Consider the following 20,689-nt stretch of genomic DNA (forward strand, 5'->3'; position numbering starts at 1 on the left):
AGGATTATCGGACAAACGGTATGAATAGCTTTTCTTTAGATGTTTCCCGTTGAAATAGATTCTCAATAGGATATCGACAATACTGTAAGGCAGCAAATGTTCTAGCAGAAATAAAACATCAGAACTCTCCAATTTTTTTCCAAATAAGGATTCTGTTGGTACCCTGCATTCATACAGGCGCTGTCTTGCTATCTGCAAAATTTACTGATTTGCCTGAGCACCGAAATTAGCAAGTAATGATCACTTTGGTACTTTTTATTCCTACTATTAAAACGCGCTATCTATATCATTTTATTGCAATATAGGTGGTGCGCTCAATATCTTCTTGGCTACTGCTGTTTAGCGTTTCCGCTAGTGCCTGCTCAATTAAATGCCCTTGCATTTGAAAAAGATTGCATATGATCCCCCAGCCCAATTTTTCTGACTACACGAGCTAACTAGCCCCTGACACGAATTCCACTAGAACCCCTGACCTCAGAAATGATATAAAAAAGTAAAGTGTAAAAACGGTACCTTCACAATTCGTTTTCAATTCCCCACACTTTTGTTGAACAATGCTGAGAGCCTTAACTTCTGAAAACTTAATGATTTAGACACCCTTTCTGGGTGATATATGGATCAGATATAATCGCTATTAATAAAGTAGGGGAGAGTGGGGTTGGTTCGGACGCGGGACGAATCTTGAAAAGAGCTTTTTTCCTACAATGCCGTCTGCTAATCATGAAAAGACACTGTAGACCTGCCATCCAGCATTCTACTTGCTTATGTAGTTTTGTTATTCTACGTGCAGTCGTTTTGGAAATATTTGAAAAAACTGAAAAAAACAAGATAAGGCGTCCTATATCTTTTTAACTTTGAGATTTAATTCAGCCTATATTATATTAATAAAGATTTATCTTTCGTAATGCATGATACGTATAACTTAGACTTTGCTAAGATATTTAGATTTTGGTTTTTGGTGGGATCTGCAAGTTCTGAGGCGTATGTGAAGTTTCAGGCTTTTCCTCTCAGGTGGGGTTGGTTCGGACAACCACAGTGGGGTACAGTCGGACATTGTCCGAACCAACCCCATCAACTATTTTGCCCCTTCCAATGTTTTTTCTTATCATGTACCTTTTATGATTTTTATTTTTACCTGTCTCTTTTTTTTATTCAGAATGCTTCGACTGTACAAAAGAAAAAGACAAGATTCTCCTCCCTATCGAGAAAATATGAAGAAAGCCGTTGAGGCTTATATTAAGAAAGAAAGGACGTTGAGAGGAGTTTCAGAAAATTTTGGTATTAAAAAATCTACACTACTGTACTACGTCAAGTGATCAAAGTCATCAAGGAAAGAAGCTTCGGCAAGTGCCAATGAAGATCCTCAGCTACTCTCTATCAACTTTCCGATGAAAGCCAAACACAACAGGCATGTTTTTGACATGAGACATGAGAAGAAACTTGCAGACTATTTCCGAACCTGTTCTACTATGAACCACGGACTGACGACAAAAGAATCCAGATGCTTGGCTTATTTTTACACTCGTGCGAATAACATTTCTGTGCCAGAAAATTGGACAGAAAACAAAGCAGCGTCGAACGACTGGCTTCTCGCATTTCTTAAGTGGAATCCAGACATTTCAATCAGGAGGCCGGAATCTAAAAGTCAGGCGAGAGTCTCCGGCTTCAACAAACCTGTAGTCTAGATAAGATGCTTGATATCTACGGAAGATTTGGAGCCAAGCTGACACCCTATCGCATCTGGAATGCGGATGAAACTAGCATACCCACGGTGCTTCCACCGCCTAAGGTTCCAGCACTGACTGGAAAAAAACAGGTCGGTCAGACAGTGTCTGCCAAAAGAGGTCAAAATATAACTGCTCTCTGTTTCGCAAGTGCGTCCGGAGCAACTATACCTCCAGTTTTCATCTTTCCATGAGTGAACTTTGTATCTAGAATGATTAATGATGGCCCTCCTGGTTGCCTGGGACATACTCACCCCAGTGGATGGGTCAATGGCGACTTAATCTTGAAAGCTGTGAGACACTTCACAAAGATCAACAAGCGAGATGCGGAGACTCCGATCCTCCTGCTAATGGACAACCATGACAACCATCTCAATGTCTGGGTGATCGAACACTGCAAGGACAATTTTGTTGCACTTTTGACATTTCCGCCTCACTGTTCACATAAACTGCAACCGCTAGACGTAGGTGTTCTTTCTCCTTTTAAGAACGCACTAAAAGGGCGCTTCAATGAGTGGCTACAGTTACATCCCGGCCAGCGTATTCGATTTACGAAGTAGCTCCGCTCAGCAGGGTTCCCTTCCTAGAGAAATTTAGTGCGTCGAACATTGTACCTGCGTTCAGAGCCACTGGGATCTTCCCTTTCAATCGGAAAGATTGAGGCTCAGAGCCCCCTTTCCCTTGCAAAAGGGGGCTTTTGCACCGTCGCTAGTGGCAGACAGGCTGCTACATACAACAACCGTACCGCCGAGTCTTCTTAGTTAGACTGACTCCGAGTCTGAACCCTCGCCGGCTTCTTCCTTGATTAGGTGTCCGGAAGAAGTTAGGCCCTTCCCCCGAATTGAAAATAGCTCTGTTTTGGGTCGCGGGAGTCGGAATCTAGGCAAAACTCGCATTTTAACAGACACACTTAAAAAGGAAGAGATCGCAGCTAAAAAGCAGAAAAACATCAGACTACCGAGGCAACCTGCAAAGAGACGCAAAAACAGTGCGGCCCGTAGTGACGCCAACAAAAACGACGGAGCGAGCTTTATTCTGGCTTGGCTGCCTTGAGTCATTCATCAAGCAACGCGTCTCTCCATTCTGTAGGGCTTAGAGAGGACTTTTGAGCCTTTTGACCTAGAAAAGGCTCAAGTTGAAAGCTTTGTTCTGGTTAAGTTCGAGCTGAGAAAGAATAAGAAGTGTGATATTTTCTATATTGGACAAATCAAAGGAAAATGTGGAAGGGACGTGGAAGTCTTTTTCCTGCGCAGAAATGGAGCACGGTTTGTCTTTCCAGATATCGAAGACAAAGCATTTGTGTCTTCAGATGACATTGTTCTTGTGCTTCCATCGCCTGCTGCTACCGGAGGGACATAGCGGAAAAAGCGAGGTCTCACTGTTCATTACGACCTCACCTGCTACAACGTGAAATAAAGAGGGTTGCACATATTATTTGATTTTAAGATCTCTATATATCCGAATCTTTAAGTACATTGCATTTTATTGAAAATTAAGTGCTATCCCAGCCCATAACCTATACAGTCCGAACTCACCCACTTGATGGGGTGACTTCGGACATTTATGAAACATGAATAATTTGAGCTTAGCGCTAAAAGACGGAAGATAAAATCTACAAAATTTCAAATGAAGCATGAACACATTCTCTTCCGTTTCAGCCAAGGACGAAAGTAAAAAAGTAACTGAATTAGAAGCCACAACCAACCCAAAATTTATGTCTGTTACCCACGAACTTTTTTGTCCTAAAAAAAAACAGAAACAGAAAAAAACGTTTCTATGAAATGTTCCATATACCACAGTGATAAATTTTGAGTGCTAAGTACGCCTATTGCTTTTCAGACTGAATAGTTGTCAAACCAGTAGTTATCATAAAATAAAGAGACAATGGCTAACGTCCAAAATGTATGAGAATTCTATTCACTCCCTAAGTTCTTTTTTTCGATTGAAGAAACACGATCACACGTATCTAATCGAGGAAACGTTGGTAACATTGGTTTGGAAACACGTTGAGTTGAACTCCGATTTGTTGCATTTTCCCTTAAAATTCAGGATTTGAAACCAATTGAGTTAAAATACTCCTTACTATTTTAGTTTAAGCCTCAAAATACAGGAGTGTATTTTCTAGCTTTATTTTCTATGTTGTTATGGCAGTGACGATAAAAAATAGCACGATTTTCCTTCAGTCCGTTTTCCTAATACAAGAAATTCTTAACATCTCTATAAGAATGCGGAATAGTAAGTATTTGTTTCATTTTTAGAATTCCTAAAACGTACCTTTTCTATTGCACATAGAATCAAATCCAAAAACTTTTAAGCCATTTTACTAGTAGAAGGGTGCCGTCTTATCACTAGGGGGCTAGGGCAAGATATATGACCAAAAATTGACACAAAGATCGGTGTATGGTCCAGGTCAGGGTAAGAGTGACCAGGAAATACAAGGCAACTGTGATGAATGTCATTATGTGTGATCCATAGCAATGGGCGGTATAGAAAGAAAAGGAATATAAAAGAATAATTTTTTGTCTATATGCTAATGCAGAGTTGTCAAATACAAATCCGTGAACGAAGGGGCTGTCATCCAACTCGCTTACATATTTCGAAAGTTTGGATATGCAAGAAGAGAATACTACTACTATTATACTACTACTACTACTACTACTACTACTACTAATAACTCACTGCAGCACCAAGCCGCCTGAAATTTATTTAAAAATTTTCGATTTCTACTTTATTTTAATAGCTGGCTCCCAGACAAGCTATAGCTTCGTGGAAGTACGGATTAGTAAAGCTGCAGCCTAGTAAAGAGCGAACCACGGCCAATAGTAACCAAAACTTCAAAAAACACGTTTTGAAAAAGACTGCCTAGTAAAAAAATTGCCATCTGACACTGAAAAAAGTACTTTTGAAAAAAGTCTAAAACCCGTCCAGAACGACATCAGCTCAAAATGAAAAGTGTACCATGGGAACCAGCATGGTCAAAAACCTGGTGCAGGGAAATCAAAGCCCCCCTCCTTGAACAACGAGGAACATCACTTTTTGTATCGGTAGCACTGATCTGTCTTCTGTTTTTTTTTCTCTCTTTTTTTCAGCAGGACTAGCGGGCTACCATAGCATCATAGAGATATGCTTAATGGCTTACTCAATGTCATTTTAGTGCCTTATGGCACTAAAATGACACTTTTTGTGCCAGTTTCACAGGAGCCAGGCTACCGGGCTATCAAAACATCGTAGATAGATTTTTTACAGCTCATATAAAAGATATCGCTTATATCTACGTTTTTCCTATAAAATACACCACCTTCAAGTGCCAAATAGCACAAAAATGGTACCGTTATCGCCATGTCTCCAGTGGAAAAGCTGGAGCTAGTGGGCATTCAGAACTTCTTACAGAGATGTTTAATGGCTCATTTGAAAGATTAAATAAAAAAAAACAAGATTTTTTAACAGAAAGTAAGGAGCGAAACTAAAACTTAAAACGAACAGAAATTATTCCGTAAATGAAAGGGGCTGTTCCCTCCTTAACACCCCGTTCCTTACGCTAAAGTTTGACTCTTTCTCTCAACTCTACTTTTTAAACAGTAAAACCTTAGCGTATAGAGTGGGGCGTTGAGGAGGGAACAGCCCATTTCATATAGGGAGTAGTTTCTGTTCGTTTTCAGTTTTATTTTCGCTCCTTACTTTCAGTTAAAAGAGCTTGTTTTTTTTTATTTAATTTTCTGCAACGTTTTCGAATTAATGCATGTTTTGATTTTGGCTCTCTGCACATGATTAATCAAAACGAAATTTACAGATTACTTTTTTTTGGCTAAATGGCTTTCTCAAAGTTTTGATCAGACTATTTTCAGAAAAAAGGAGCGGGGGAGGAGGCCTAGTTGCCCTCCGATTTTTTGGTTACTTGAAAAGGCAACTAGAACTTCTAATGTTTTACGAACGTTTTTATTAGTAGAAAATATTCATAACTTACGTAACGAACTTCTATATTCGTATGTTCTTATTAAGTATATGAGGGGCTCACCCACTCGTCAATGCTCTTTACACTAAAGCTTAAATTTTGTCCCAATGCCTTAAGAATGACCCCTGAATCACAAAGGCCGTAGACTAGTTGAAATTACTAAAAATACGTTAGCGCAAAGAGCGAGGTATCAGGAGGAGGTAAACCCTACATGCGTAATAGTTTATGTTCGTTTTAAGTTTTAATGATGCACCTTGCTTTCACCTGAAAAATCTTTTTCGTATTTATTTTTTCACTTTTTTTAAAATAATACTAGAAAACCCTGTGCTCCCTTCATGGAAATTTTCTTCCTTCAAGAAAAATCCCTCCATGAAAAGATCCCCCAACGTAACCCCCTCCCCTAAGCCCCTCCTCCTCCAAACCAAAAAAAAACTGAAAAACGCCTGTATACTTCCCAATAATCATTACTGTATGTAAACACTGGTCAACGTTTGTAACTTGCAGCCCCTCCCACGGGGACTATGGGGGAGTAAGTCGTCCCCAAAGACATATTTAATAGGTTCTTTTTGAATATGCTGAATAAAATGGCTATCTCAGAATTTTGATCCGGTGACTTTGGGAATAAATAAGCGTGAGAGCGGGCTTAGGTTCCCTCCAGTTTTTTTGGTCACTTAAAAAGGGAACTAGAACTTCTAATTTCCGTTAGAATAAGCCCCTCATTGAACTCTTTACACTATGAACTCATTAACACGGTCAGCTGACGTTTGGGCTTGAAAACTGATTTTTAAAATATCGAATGATCTTAAGAGGAAGAAATTCATAGAAGAACAAATAATTGATTCTCAATATTCCAAGTAAATATTCCTTGACGTACCCCTCCCCTCCTGCTTTTCGCAAAAGTTGAGCTTCGCCAAATATAGTTTAGTGCTCTCACACTTTATAATAGAATCTTTTATTAACTCAATGTTTTTTAATAGCCAATTACAAACATATTTGCTGAATTAGGTCCAATAACTATGCTTTTGGCGATGACATAGCTCTCCATAGTCTTCGGTAAAAGGGCTATAAGTTTCACAACTTGGTCCTACGAAAACACAGAGATTGATTCAATCATCAGCCACCATAGTTCAGTCACTAGCGCGTTAGACTTTGAATCAGAATGGCAAGGGTTTAATTCCCTAATCAGGCATTTTCGTTTCAGTCATGGTTTTCTGCCTTATATATGATTATTTTTCAGCTAATTCACTATTTATGTTAATCTTTTTTGTGGATTGTGAAATGTACCATATAATATTTTGGAACAAATTACACCCTGAACCCCAGCCCCTTGCCATTTAGGGGTTGAAGAAGTGTAGGCATATGGCCCTGGAACCTCTCACGGTTGTATCTTCAAAGAAGGACTAATTATTGTAATATTTATTTATTAGACAGAATAAAACTATTTGTAATGGGTAAAATCGTATGGTATGGCAGATTATCATCGTGGGAGGATCCTCTTCAGGAGGACAACTGCGAAAGGGCGGATGATTCAGCGACAAACAACGGCCTCTGCAAGTTGACGGAGAGGAGTGGCTTACTGCCGTCTCCTAACCAGCCTTGAAACCTTTCCTTTTAACAAATGAATTATGGGCTCTATGAATCAAAGCAGAATTACTACCGCGTCCGGGGAAACCGACGAACCTAGCGATTTGATTATGATGATGATGATGGCGAATGGAAGTAATATTGAACATACTATCGCGTACGGGGAAGCCGACGAACATGCTACCGCGTACGGGGAAACCGACGAACTTGCTACCGCGTACGGGGAAACCGACGATCATAATAGGCTTATGACGACCCCCGGACAGGATAAGAGCACCCTGCGATTCATCTCTACTAAAACTGTACTCTACATAGGAACACTAAACACCCGTACTTTAGCAAAACCAGGAAAAATGGATCTACTACCGAGAGAACTAAACCGATACAAGTGGGACTTAGTCGGGCTATCTGAGACACACCTCCCCCGAACCGGTGAAGAAACTATCTCTGGCACCTCCCTCCTAATCTCGGGACGCACCGAAGGCACTCACAGACAGGGTGTTGGATTCATCCTCTCACCAACTACAAAAAAGGCGCTGATCTCCTTCACGCCCGTATCAGAAAGGATAGCAACCATTAGACTAAAGGGATCCTTGTCAAACCTTACCATCATCCAGGTATATGCTCCTGACTCTGCTCGAAGCGATGAAGAATACGAACAGTTCTACTTTCAACTTCAAAGTGTCACCGACCAAACACCAAAGAAAGATATGCTCATCGTCATGGGCGACTTCGACGCTATCACGGGCAACGATCATATTGATCGGAGAGATGTAATGGGACCGCATGGCCATGGCCGACTGAACGGAAGAGGTGAAAGGCTAATTATTTTCTGTAGAGAAAACGACCTGTATATAACTAACACCGCCTTTAAACACAGACACCGCTGTAAGGTCACTTGGAGATCCCCCGACGGAGTAACTGAAAACATGATAGACTATGTGCTGATATCTAAACGCTGGAAGTCCTCAATAATGGATACTCAATCCCTTCCTGGTGCAGACTTTGATTCGGATCACTCACTCTTGATGTCCTAACTCAAGCTAAGACTGAAACGACTCCCTAAGACGACAAGAATCCCTAGATTCCGGACAGAACTGCTTCGCGACCCCATAAAAAAAGGCGCCTATACCACCAGCCTATAATCAAAATTCCGAGCTATCCTAGAGAACTTCACTTCCCTCACTACCGTCGAAGAGATTGATCAGCTGGCTGAGCATGCAACTTCTGAAGTTTTGGAGACAGCAAATGATGTCCTCGGGAGGAAAACGAAAGACGAAAAGCCGTGGATTACTGAAGAAATAATCCAACTATGTAACCAAAAGCGTCTCTGCAACAACAAAGCTGACCCATGCAGCCGTGACACCTATAAATATCTCAAAAGGAGAATCGAACGGGAAGTCCGAAAGGCCTTACGTAACCATGTTACCGAGAAATGTAAGGAATGCGAAACCCAGTTTAGGAACGGAAACAGTCAAAAACTCTTCAAAACAGTTCGTGAACTATCTAGCAGGAAAGATCCCATCTCCACAGCAATCCTAGACAAACAAAACAATCTCATCAACGACGCAAAAATGAAACTCGAACGATGGAAGGAATATTTTGAAGATAAATTAAATCCGCAGATCATTGCCGATCCAGCATCATAAACTCCTTCCCAATTATTGATCGAGAACCTCCACCACCACTCTTAAAACCAGAAACTGAGGCAGCGATAAGGTCTCTGAAACGAGGGAAGGCCCCAGGACCGGACGGTATCACTGCCGAACTAATTAACATTGACTCAGAGGACGTTGTCGAATTGTACCACAAAGTTGTGTCAGCCGCATGGTCAACGGGCCACGTCCCACAGCTATGGTGTAAGGCAGCAGTGGTCCCAATCCACAAAAAAGGCTCAAGAAGAGAGTGTGAAAACTACCACCCGATCAGCTTGACCAGTCATCAAACCAGAATACTGACCAAAATTCTCCTACGTAGAATCCAAGCAATTACAACCTCCGTTCTGGGTGAATACCAAGCTGGCTTCCGACATGGACGATCGACCATTGACCAAATCCTCACCGTTCGTCAGCTCATGGAACGCTTTGTCGGGTTCAACAGAGACCTACATCATCTCTTTATTGCCTTTAGGCAAGCCTTTGATTTAATCTGGAGGAAAGGTCTGTGGCACATCCTAAGACATTACGGTATCCCCGACCAAATCGTCACGATTGTTGAGAACTAGCTGTTGGGGTGGCGCTTCGCGCCAAGCCCCCCGCGCACGTAAGTCGTTACGTGCCATATTAGTTACGCGCCATTGTAGTTGTGTCCCTGTGTCCCACCTGTGAATATAGATAGATTTATATATGTGTTTCAAACTACGTAAAAATTGCGAATATACAACATTTTTGGCTTTCCCACTACTGGGAGCTTTCCGTTTCCAATTGCCAGCAATTGATCTGAAAATGTTTGACCGGAGTCATCGTTTTGCCAGCGGACACGCATATTTGTAGTTAATTTTAATATTTTTACGTGTGCCCATAAATTAGAATTTTTCAGGCAAGCATTCATTTCGTCTGCAGGAGTTAAACTACGTAAAAATTGCGAATATACAACATTCTTGGCTTTCCCATTGTCTGTGCATATACAAAGCCGTATGTACTAATAATGACGTCATATGCAAACGCTCTTTTTACAAACAAACAAACATGCATACACACAACTCGTTTTTATATAGATAGATAGATAGATAGATACAATACAAATTAACTGCGTAAAACTTGCGAATATACAACATTCTTCGCTGTCCAATTGTCGCTGCATATAAATAGATTGTCAGGTTTACCGACCCTCGAATATGCAACGTACAATTGTCCATGGGAAAAACAATCAGTATTAAGATCTATACCACATTTTTCTAATGATTGACCTTGAGCTTTGTTAATGGTGATTGCAAATGCTAATCGAATTGGGAATTGCAATCTTTTAAATTGAAAAGGCAGATCCGTTGGAATCATGGGATGCGAGGAATAAGAATAGCCTCACCCTCAAAAGGCCCTGTCAAGATTTTGGCCTCTATTAGGTTTTCCATTGTTTTTTTTTTACGGCAAGTCGCGTGCCATTGCAAAGCTTTGGTAGGTTGATATTTCTTAAAAGTATTATTGGTACGCCTATTTTTAGTTGTAGCACGTGTGGTGGAAACCCTGAAAGATCTATGGAATTTAAAAATTCAGATGGATAATTAACCGCTTCATTTGGTTCCAAAACTGTGTCGACTGACTTGTAAAGGACTGCCTGGTCTCGAATCTTGGTCAAAACAATATTGTTGATTTCGTGGAGGTCTATATTTTTGGGTGCGAGAATCGCTCTTTCACTTAGCCATTTACTATTTTGATAATTTTTAGAATATTCGGAAATACTTTTTCAATCAATTCATTTTTGGACGTCACTAAATTACAGAAATCAGCAGGTAGTTGTATACGTCCTGAAATTGAGTCTACTGGGAGCTTTCCGTTTCCAATTGCCAGCAATTGATCTGAAAATGTTTGACCAGAGTCATCGTTTTGCAATCGGACACGCATATTTGTAGTTAATGTTAATATTTTACGTGTGCCCATAAATTAGAATTTTTCTTGCAAGCATTCATTTCGTCTGCAGGAGTTGATCTAGGTATTATAGGTAATGTTTGCCTGAAATCTCCCGCAAGCAATATTAATGTGCTGCCAAAGGGTTTCGACTTCCCTCTCAAATCTTTCAAGCATTGATCCAGAACCTCGAGCGATTTTTTGTGTGCCATTGTGCACTCATCCCAAATAATAAGTTTGCATTGCTGCAATACTTTACCCATCCCAGATGATTTGGAAATATTGCAGGTGGGAGTTTCTGTAGAATGCAAATTCAGAGGCAATTTCAAAGCGGAATGAGCAGTTCTTCCACCAGGAAGCAATGTTGCGGCTATTCCGGACGACGCAATTGCCAACGCTATATCATTTTTTGATCGAATTGATGCCAGAATCAGTTTTATCACAAACGTTTTACCAGTACCTCCTGGCGCATCCAAAAAGAAAATTTCTCCAACGTTCTTATCGATACAATGCATTATCGTATCATAAATGTCTTTTTGTTCCGACGTTAACTAGGAAATGTTATTTTGTACATACGACAATAGATCACTCGTACTGTAACTTTGTTCACGATCCAATTCTACACATGTCGAAACAGCAGCGATACGGTTAGGTGAAGGCATTCCCAAATCCTGAAGAGGTTTATTTGCCATACGTACGCACAAATCTTCTATAATAACTAAAGTGTAGTTATAAATTTCTGATGTAAAATCAAAAGTCATATCTGACGTCTCAAACTGTTTTCGATGGAGTATATCTTCGGACATTTTTGACTTATATTTTTCCCATAACTCTGTAGGAGCTGATGGAGAGCAAATTGTTAAAATGATGCCAAACAATGCACGAATTTGACTTGGGTTTGACGTTTCGCACGCGTCATTGATGCAGTTATACCAGTGTTGGTCATTCTCCAATAAATTCAGAGCTTGGCATGCACTACGGTAAGTGTCATGTATAGTACCGTTTACAGTTCTCAAATACTCAAAGGATGTCGGACCGGGTACATTCACCAAAAGCAGGCGTAGAAAGAAGCATTCATGTTGATTGGGGTGAACGGTGTAGAGTCTTTCTATCGTGGTATCTTTGAAGATGGTAGGTTGGCCGTCGACTGACTTACCCTGTTTTCGACGTTCAAATACTTTATTTTTAGTATTCCACGTGTAATACGAAGGCACTTCAGTATACAGCAGTTTTTTTGCAAAAGAATCATTTTTGCAAAGCGAAAAAAAAAGCTGTTAATTTTGTATCCGGTGGATTCAGGGCTCTTTGTTGCACGTTGGTTTCCGAGAAATAAACACGTTGACCATTCTGTAAATGTACCGCTAAGTGAACAACAGCTGGACTACGTTCATGTATCGAAAATGAAAGAATTCGCCAAACAGCTTCATTACTGCTTATGTATCTTCCAGCCTGATATTTTACGATTTCGTCGAAATCTTTGATTTAGGGCTGCAAGCCAAAAATTGCCATGTCACTGCCTTTGTTGACGTATTTACTTATGTATTTGATTGCCTTTACGGAGTTACAGTATTCAACGTTTATGTGTGCATTAAATGTTTTTGTATGCATTAAATTTTGTGCATTAAATATTTTTGCAATAATAATGGGGAATATGGAACAACCCACTGGATATCTACTTCGATGTTGGTAACGTTACGCTTCTTTATTATTGCTGTTTTACCGCCATCTTCAGTAGATCTTCTTCTATATTGTGGGTAACCATCATTGCCAGTAATTGTGTTGGATACTAAAAGTCGAGGATATTGCTTTGTGCACCTTCCTTTGGCCATGCATGGTGAATTTTTGTTCAGTGCACCGCAAGGTCCATGTATCATATTTTTTACAATAATATCATGTAACCCCTTATCGACATTTTTATCAGGTATTTCAGCGGAAATCACATCATCAATTTCGTTCGAAGTAATTTTTTTATGTAGCCAGATTAGTATATGTTCAGAGCGGAGCTTGGTCTGATTCAGGTGGATATATAGCAAACGTTCTGTTTCAATTTTAGCATAAATATCAACGACATATTGGTGAAACAATTCACGGAATTTTAAAATATAATTTTCTTCATCCTGCCGAATCATTAGTCTATACTATAGACTAACTATAGACTAACCGGCTGGGAACCTGGTTCCCAACCGGTAGTACGCGTACCCCAAGGGGTACGTGAAACCCTCGCAGGGGGTACGCGAAGGTCCCAAAATTAATTTAGTCTACATCTTTAAAACTTGTTTCTGACTCAGTTCCAACATTTCCCTCAAAATCAGATAACATAACCCATTGTACGTAATTTCAGACTCATTTTCAAAACTTTCGCTTTCAGTAACCCGCTAATTTTTCTCCATAGCCGTAAGGTCTCGATTTAAACTCAGCGGGTTCAGTATCTTGTCATCTGTTGAAACACGAAGTTCGTGAATTGTGGTTGCAAACAAAGATGGATAGATTCCTGATCAGGAATAACAAGAAGCCGAATGATGGTACCCAAAACTCTGAACCTGCACCTAAGAAGAAGAAATATGACGAATCATCGGTCAAAGTGCGTCGATATTTGTCAGAATACCTAGGGCTCGGATTTAGTGCGACAAAGTCTGATCCAGTGAATGCACAGTGCGTTCTTTGTGGTCAAGTCTTGGCCAACAGTTCCATGAAACCTGCGCATATGAACCGGCATCTCAGTACTGTGCACTCTTCTCATGTCGGTAAGCCCATAGAGTTTTTCAAGCGTAAACAAGAAGCATTCGCTAGTAACTGTTTGGAAATTGCAAAAGTGGCATCAGTTTCTTCAGAGGCTCTCCGGGCTTCGTACGCTGTTTCATATTTAGTTGCGAAACAGAAAAAACCGCACACCATCGCCGAATGTCTGATATTACCAGCACTAGTGAAAGTCAGTGAAATAATGTTTGACACGAAAACTGCTACTGCCCTTCAGTCTATACCTGTGTCGAACAATACCATTTCAAGAAGGATAGAAGACATTGCAAGCGATATTGTCATGCAGGTTATTGAGCAAATAAAGTTGACGAAGATGTTTGCGTTACAACTTGACGAAAGCAAGGATGTGTCAGGTGAAGCCCAGGTGATCGTCTTTGTTCGATATCAAGATTGTTCTGACATAAGAGAAAATATTCTGTTTTGTCAAAACCTACAGTCAAGAACAACAGGAGAAGAACTATTCAAGGTGATTGACAAATTCTTCGCAGAAGGGGGCATCCTGTGGGACTGGTGTCTATCAGTTTGCAGTGATGGAGCTGCCGCCCTAACAGGGAAGAATAATGGGCTCATGGCCTGGATAAGGAAGAAAAATCCAAAGGTGAAGTGGTTGTACTGCATCATTCACAGGCAAGCTCTTGCATCGAAAAGGATGAACGCACATCTGCACGAGACCCTCAACGAGGCTGTAAAAGTGATCAACTTCATCAAAGCCCGACCACTGCACTCAAGAATGTTCAAGTTGCTGTGCCAAGAGATGGGTTCAGAACATCAACATTTACTTCTGCACACAGAAGTTCGCTGGTTGTCTCGTGGGAAGATTTTAAACAGACTTTTTGAGCTTCGACAAGAAGTTCATATGTTTCTTCTGGAGCAAAAATCTGCATTCAGTTCACTTTTTGAAAACCAGGACTGGGTCGGCAGGCTGGCCTATCTTGCGGATATTTTCGACAAACTGAATGACTTGAATCTGTCAATGCAAGGTTTCTGTACGGACGAACCCTCCCTGAATTCGAAGATGTGTGCTTTCATCAAGAAATTGGAGTTCTGGCTTAAAAAGGTTCAAAGAAACAGCGTTAGTGTCTTCCCGACCCTTGACAAGTTTGCGGACGATAGTGAAATTGATAACCTCAACACAATCTGTGATTGTATTCGGGAGCATCTGACAAAGTTGCGAGATGAACTTGTGTCATATTTCCCATCGATTATGAACCAAGATAGAACGCAGGATTGGATCCAAAATCCATTTGTTGAAGACGTGACCTCAAGCTCCGGTCTTAGTGACAAGCTTACAGAGAATCTGATTGAACTTGCAAGTGATCGCGCCTTAGAACTGAAATTCCAAAATGTAACTGTTTCCCAGTTTTGGCTGGAGGTGAAAGGAGAATACAAGGAACTAAGTGAAATCGCCATGTCTGCTTTGTTACCATTCGGATCCACTTACCTTTGTGAAGTGTCATTTTCGGCAATGTCATTGATCAAAACCAAACACAGAAACAGACTGAGTGTACAAAATGATCTTATAATTGCCGTTAGTGACATCGAGCCAAGATTTGATAATATTTTAGCAAAAAAGCAGCCTCAAGTTTCTCATTGATTTTGTACGTACATTTAAGCACCGTCATATTGGACAATAAATCTCGTGTTTTTGAAAATCTGATTTTAGTTAAGAAAAAAGTAAAACAACGATTCTCAAGAAAGGGTACGCAAACTTTTTGGGCCTTGACTAGGGGTACGCGGACCGAAAAAGGTTAGGAATAATAATGCATTGCACTGCATTTCTTATTCATTTCTTTGTTAGTGGCTGGATTCATCAATTTAATATTAAAGTGATAGCCGTCGGCTCCATCCCAAAAAATGATAGGATATTGTAGGGCATCGTAGCATCGATGAGTTTCAGCAATTCTTAACAACTGAGCGTTTCGCTTATGAAGAATAATATCTCGAGGTAAAAACTGATCACCGACCATAACTCTCGCCTGAGAATGGTAGAAGGGACCCTGCTCTATGATAAATTTGCCCTTTTACTTTGAAAGTAGACATAAATTGATCTGGATTTTCGATTTGGGCTCCAAACGACGTCATTTGGAAACATGAGTTTTATTTTCTGATTTGTGACAAAAAACGCTTAAATTCTGACGTAGTTCCAGTAAGGAAAGTCTTCAATGGCTCTGGTGGTGCAGCCAATAGAGGAAGTTTAACTTTTCCTGAGGTGCAACACATTCCCATTGTTTCCTCATTGAATTTCAAGGCCTTGCAATAGGGACAAATTTTAGACATTGTCCCGATTTGAACACATCTACTCAAGCTATAATCATCGACTTGGCTGTACCTGAATGCCAGGCGATAACTTTTAGGTTGCTCTGATTCCTCGGCACACTTTCTTTTCTTACTTTCTCTATCAGCAGCAAGCCTGATTTCTTGCTGTTCTTGTGAATCCTCGGCACGCTTTCTTTTCTTACTTTCTCTATCAGCAGCAAGCCTGATTTCTTGCTGTTTTTGTGATTCCTCGGCACGCCTTCTTTTTTCACTTTCTCTTTTAGCAGCAAGTCTGCTTTCGCGTTGCTCTGGTAGTTCCTCGGCACGCTTTCTGTTCTTTCTTTCTCTATCAGCCTCAAGCCTGTTTCCTTGCTGTTCTTTTGATTCCTCGGCACGCTTTCTGTTCTTTCTTTCTCTATCAGCCTCAAGCCTGTTTCCTTGCTGTTCTTTTGATTCCTCGGCACGCTTTCTTTTCTGACTTTCTCTATCAGCAGCAAGTTTTTTGGCATAGACTCTTTGAGAATCTTCATCGGCTTTGGCCATTGTAAGTTCATCAGTCGTTTTAAACTTAAACATTAATAGATTTCTACGTGAACATATATGTCTTAAATATCTTTAATGACGTCACCGTCATAGCAAAAATGACGACAACTAACTTCATGACGTCAGTCGGCACAGAAACATGACGTCACCTGACAGACAGACGCACAGACAGACAACTTATTTATATATATATATATATAGATATATACAGCCAATCCAGAAGCCGGATACTCACCACTGATGGACTCTCTGATGTATTCTCAACATCCTCGGTAGTTTTACAAGGATGTATTCTGTCGCCTCACCTGTTCAACCTGTTTCTTCACGCCATACTGTCACTGACACCAGACGAACATGGAGCCAAAATAGGTCACAAGCTCACCTATGCTGACGACATCGACCAACTCTATACAACGGCCGCTGATCTCCGAGGACAAGCAGACTGTCTCAACGAAGCCACAAAACCTTTTGGCATGCAAATTAACGCCAAAAAACGAAAGTTATGGTCACGTCACGCCAAAAACAAGCAGCTACTCCTTCCATAATGATTGACGGCCAGCCAGTTGAAACGGTCGACCAATTTGTCTACCTGGGCAGTCTCCTCATAGCGGACAATTGTCATACCTCCGACATCAAACGCCGTGTAGCTCTTGCTAGTTCCAGTTTTAAAAGGCTCACAAATATCTGGAAATGCCGAAACCTGTCGAACCGGCTGAAAGTTCATTTCAACAGCCTGATTGTGCCAATTGCTATATATGGGTGAGAGAACTGGACCCTGAAAATCGAAAATGAGCGTAACCTACTTGCATTCGAGATGAGATGTCTCCGTCGCATCGCAAGAATCACCTACACTGAACATGTGACCAATGAGGAGGTGCGAAGACGGCTGAAGTCCCCCGACACAATCCTAAATAAAATCAAACGACAACAACTGCGATGGCTCGGGTATGTCAAGAGAATGGACCACAACCGTCTACCAAAAATCTTCCTCGAAGGAACCATAGACGGATCTCGACCACGAGGAAGACCTCACAAGAGGTGGATTGAAAACTTTGACCGAAAGCGCATTGTAGAGTTGACTCGAACTGCACATGATAGAACAACTTACCGAGCCCTAGCTCATGCCCTGTCAAAAGAAGTGGCCCCAAAATGTCCCGCGAGGATGGACGGGACTAAAGTAAGTAAAAGTAATACAAATAGAGAAATCATAGCACTAAAAACCTAACCTACAACCTAAAGTTTGGAGCAGCCTTAAACAAACACAAATTATTCCGTATAGATGGGGGGTGGAGTGAGGGCTACCTCCTGTTCAATCCCTCGTTCTTTATATTAAAGGGCTTTAGTGCTTTAAAAAATCCTTTATTCCAATTAAACCACCCTTGTGTCTCAGGAGTCGCTCTTAAAGAATTGGACAAGAAGTCAAACTTTAGAGTGAAAAGCGATGGGTTGACGAGGAACAGCCCTCAAACATACGGAATAACTTCTGTTTGTTTTAAGTTTTAGTGTTGCTCCCTAATTTCAGTTGAAAAAAACTGTTTTCGAGATTTGAAGTTGAAAAAACAGTTGAAAAAAACTGTTTCGAGAAAAACTATTTCTCAAAATTTTTCTTCCTTCCCTTTAAGAAAAGATATTTTTTTATTTGATTTCTTAGTTTTTCAAAACCTGTCAGAAATCGTCCCCATTCCGTGAAAAAAATTCGCATTAAACTTTACAACCCTCCCCCCTGAAAAGGTTCTCCCGCAGAAAATTTGGCAGTGGAAGTCCTCCAGGGAAATCCATCCAGACAATTCCCTACACACAGGAAATTTCCCCTGACAATTCCCCAGAAAATTCTCTCCACATGTAAAATTAGACATTATTAGGACAATACATACTCTTTTTATAGGACATATAAAAATAATTTTCTATATGAATTCTGGATAATCTCCCCCGCGTAAAATTTCCCCTGAAAAATTCCTCCCAGAAACTTTTTTCCCCAAATAAAATTACCCTGGAAATTTTCTTTTCCTTGGAAAATATACCCCTGTATGAAAACCTCCACATCAATCTCCCCCTCCCCCCAAAAAAAATTGTATGCTTCGCAATAACAAATAATATATGTAAACAATGAGCAGCTTGCATAAACCCTTTGGCTAGTGTTGTTGGGATTCATGCCATCCTCGGAAGAATAGTTATTGGACAATTCAACTATGCTGAACCAAACGGATATCTCAAAATTTTATTGGATGTCTTTGGTAGAAAAATGGCCTTGGGGGATACTAGATTCCCTAGTCACTTAAAAATGGCATTAGAACTTTCCATTTCCTTTCGAATGAGCCCTCTCCTGATCTTCTAGGACCATTGGTTCAATGCGACCACCCATAGGGAAAAAACAAATAAAACCCCCAAAAAATCATGCATCCATGATATTAATTTTGAAGAAAATATTTTTGTAGATAGGATTCTGATGCCTCTACAAAAGGGATTGCCTCTACAAAAGGGATTTCTGATGTTCTGAACCTGATAATGGAATTTTCATGAAGATCACTTGACTTTTCCGGGTGTTTTCTCCCTTTCTGAAAATCAGGCAAATTTTCTTAGGTTCGTGCCTTTTGATGGATAATATTAAACTTAATATATCTTACATATTTAAATCAGCATAAAAAGCCAATTTGTTTGACGTATCGATTGTTATCAAAATTTCTTTAGAGCCTCAGTTACTATTGGGCCGAATTATTCCATGCTCAGTTCGTTGCGACCTTATTATTATCAACATTTCTTTAAGTTAGAATGGTGCATTTCATCTTTCAAATGCATGAGGAGAAACTTACAGTTTTAGCGAAGAACCTTGACATCCTAGTAAAAATCGTACATTGTAAAGTGGTGGTTACTATCTCCCGTTATTTTGTTTTAGAGCGAGGGTGTAACTAGGAAAGCCCAAATCAAATGCAAACCTTTCCCAATGCTACGTTTCGTGAGTCACGTCTCTCCTATCGTTTGCAATATTGCATAATGTGAAAATGCTTCAACGCGTTTCATTTACTTGTTACCAAATGAAATAGCATTAACTTTTTTTTCGAAGAAAAAGGCGATTAAATGGATGAAAACACTAGATAGGTACAAAAAAAAAGTTCAACACACTGCTAGTTTTTCCACCACTATCAAATAAGATAAAAGAAGTTTTTTTAACTGAAAGAAAGGTGCAACATCAAAATTTTAAACGAACAGAAATTGCTACGTATATGACGGGGTTGCACTCTCCTCTTTACCTCGCTCTTTAAGCTAAATTTTTTTTTTAGAAAATTTAAAAAAGTTATTATTCTAAATAAATGACCCTTGTGTTACAGGAGTGAACGAAAATTCAGACTTTAGCGTAAACAGCGCAGAGCCGGATTTAAGGCTTTGCCACTCCTAGGCCCAAGCTTTTTTGCTTCTCTGAATTTGCGAAATTTTCAGAGAAATCACCGATAATTCTGGGATTGTGAAAGCACTGAACAGAATGCAACTGATGAGCCAAAGGCTAAGAAGAAGAGAGGTGATTAAGAACCTGGCACATACGCAGGGGGGGGGGGGGGGTTTCGGTCCCGCACCCCCCCCCCTCCCCCGAAATTTTGTGAAATGTTGAATTTCCCCATGGTTTCTTAGGATTTCTGGCAAAAGTAGAACATTTATTAAGAATCTAGATACATGTCTCAAGCTTATTTTTGGGATTTTACAGCATGCAATTATCTCGTCAAGTCACTGCCCAGTTATTAACCAATTTTCTGTCTAACTTTTTACCCTCTTTGAAGTAATTAGCGATTGTACTGTTATTTTTTTGTAAAGAAAGTTTGCTTTTCACGGCAAAATAGAATTATCCTTGATATTATGGTGTTTATCCTTATCAGGATAAAGTACAGCTTTTAATGGATCAATTTTGGAAATTTTAATTTTGTATTAAAATCGACGTTTTCGCAATAAAAGAACTACCCCCCCACAGCACCCATATTGCACTATTAACCCTAAAATTTCCCTTTCAGCGGGATATAATAGATTAATCCCTGGTTCTAAATCGCTATGAACATAACCTGAGCCAAAAACGTACTTTGAGGCTTCAGTCTTCTTCCCCCCATCCGCTACAATACTACAGATTAAAGTTAATCTGTATTTTTCGAAATACGTGCTTTTTGCATATATTAAAAACAAATACTAAATAAAAAAAAACTAAATAAAAAAAGTGCTACTTTATATCTGCTGTTTCGAAGGTTTTGCCCCCCCCCCCTAAAAAATTCCTGCGTACGTGCCTGTTAAGAACTCTCAGATGCCATTCTTGGGAGACACCTGAAAGTTCG

The 20,689-nt window shown here is 40.1% G+C and overlaps 1 protein-coding gene across 1 annotated transcript; it reads left to right on the forward strand.

Moving 5' to 3' along the window:
• Positions 1-17,193: 17,193 nt before the first annotated feature.
• LOC136034265 (uncharacterized) lies at positions 17,194-20,395 on the forward strand. The gene is made up of 2 exons (XM_065715406.1): positions 17,194-17,556; positions 20,378-20,395. Exons 1-2 carry the CDS (start codon positions 17,194-17,196, stop codon positions 20,393-20,395), a joined length of 381 nt encoding a protein of 126 aa, XP_065571478.1.
• The last annotated feature ends 294 nt before the right edge of the window (positions 20,396-20,689 follow it).

Source organism: Artemia franciscana, chromosome 13 (genome assembly GCF_032884065.1).
Source record: "Artemia franciscana chromosome 13, ASM3288406v1, whole genome shotgun sequence".
Taxonomy (NCBI): domain Eukaryota; kingdom Metazoa; phylum Arthropoda; class Branchiopoda; order Anostraca; family Artemiidae; genus Artemia; species Artemia franciscana.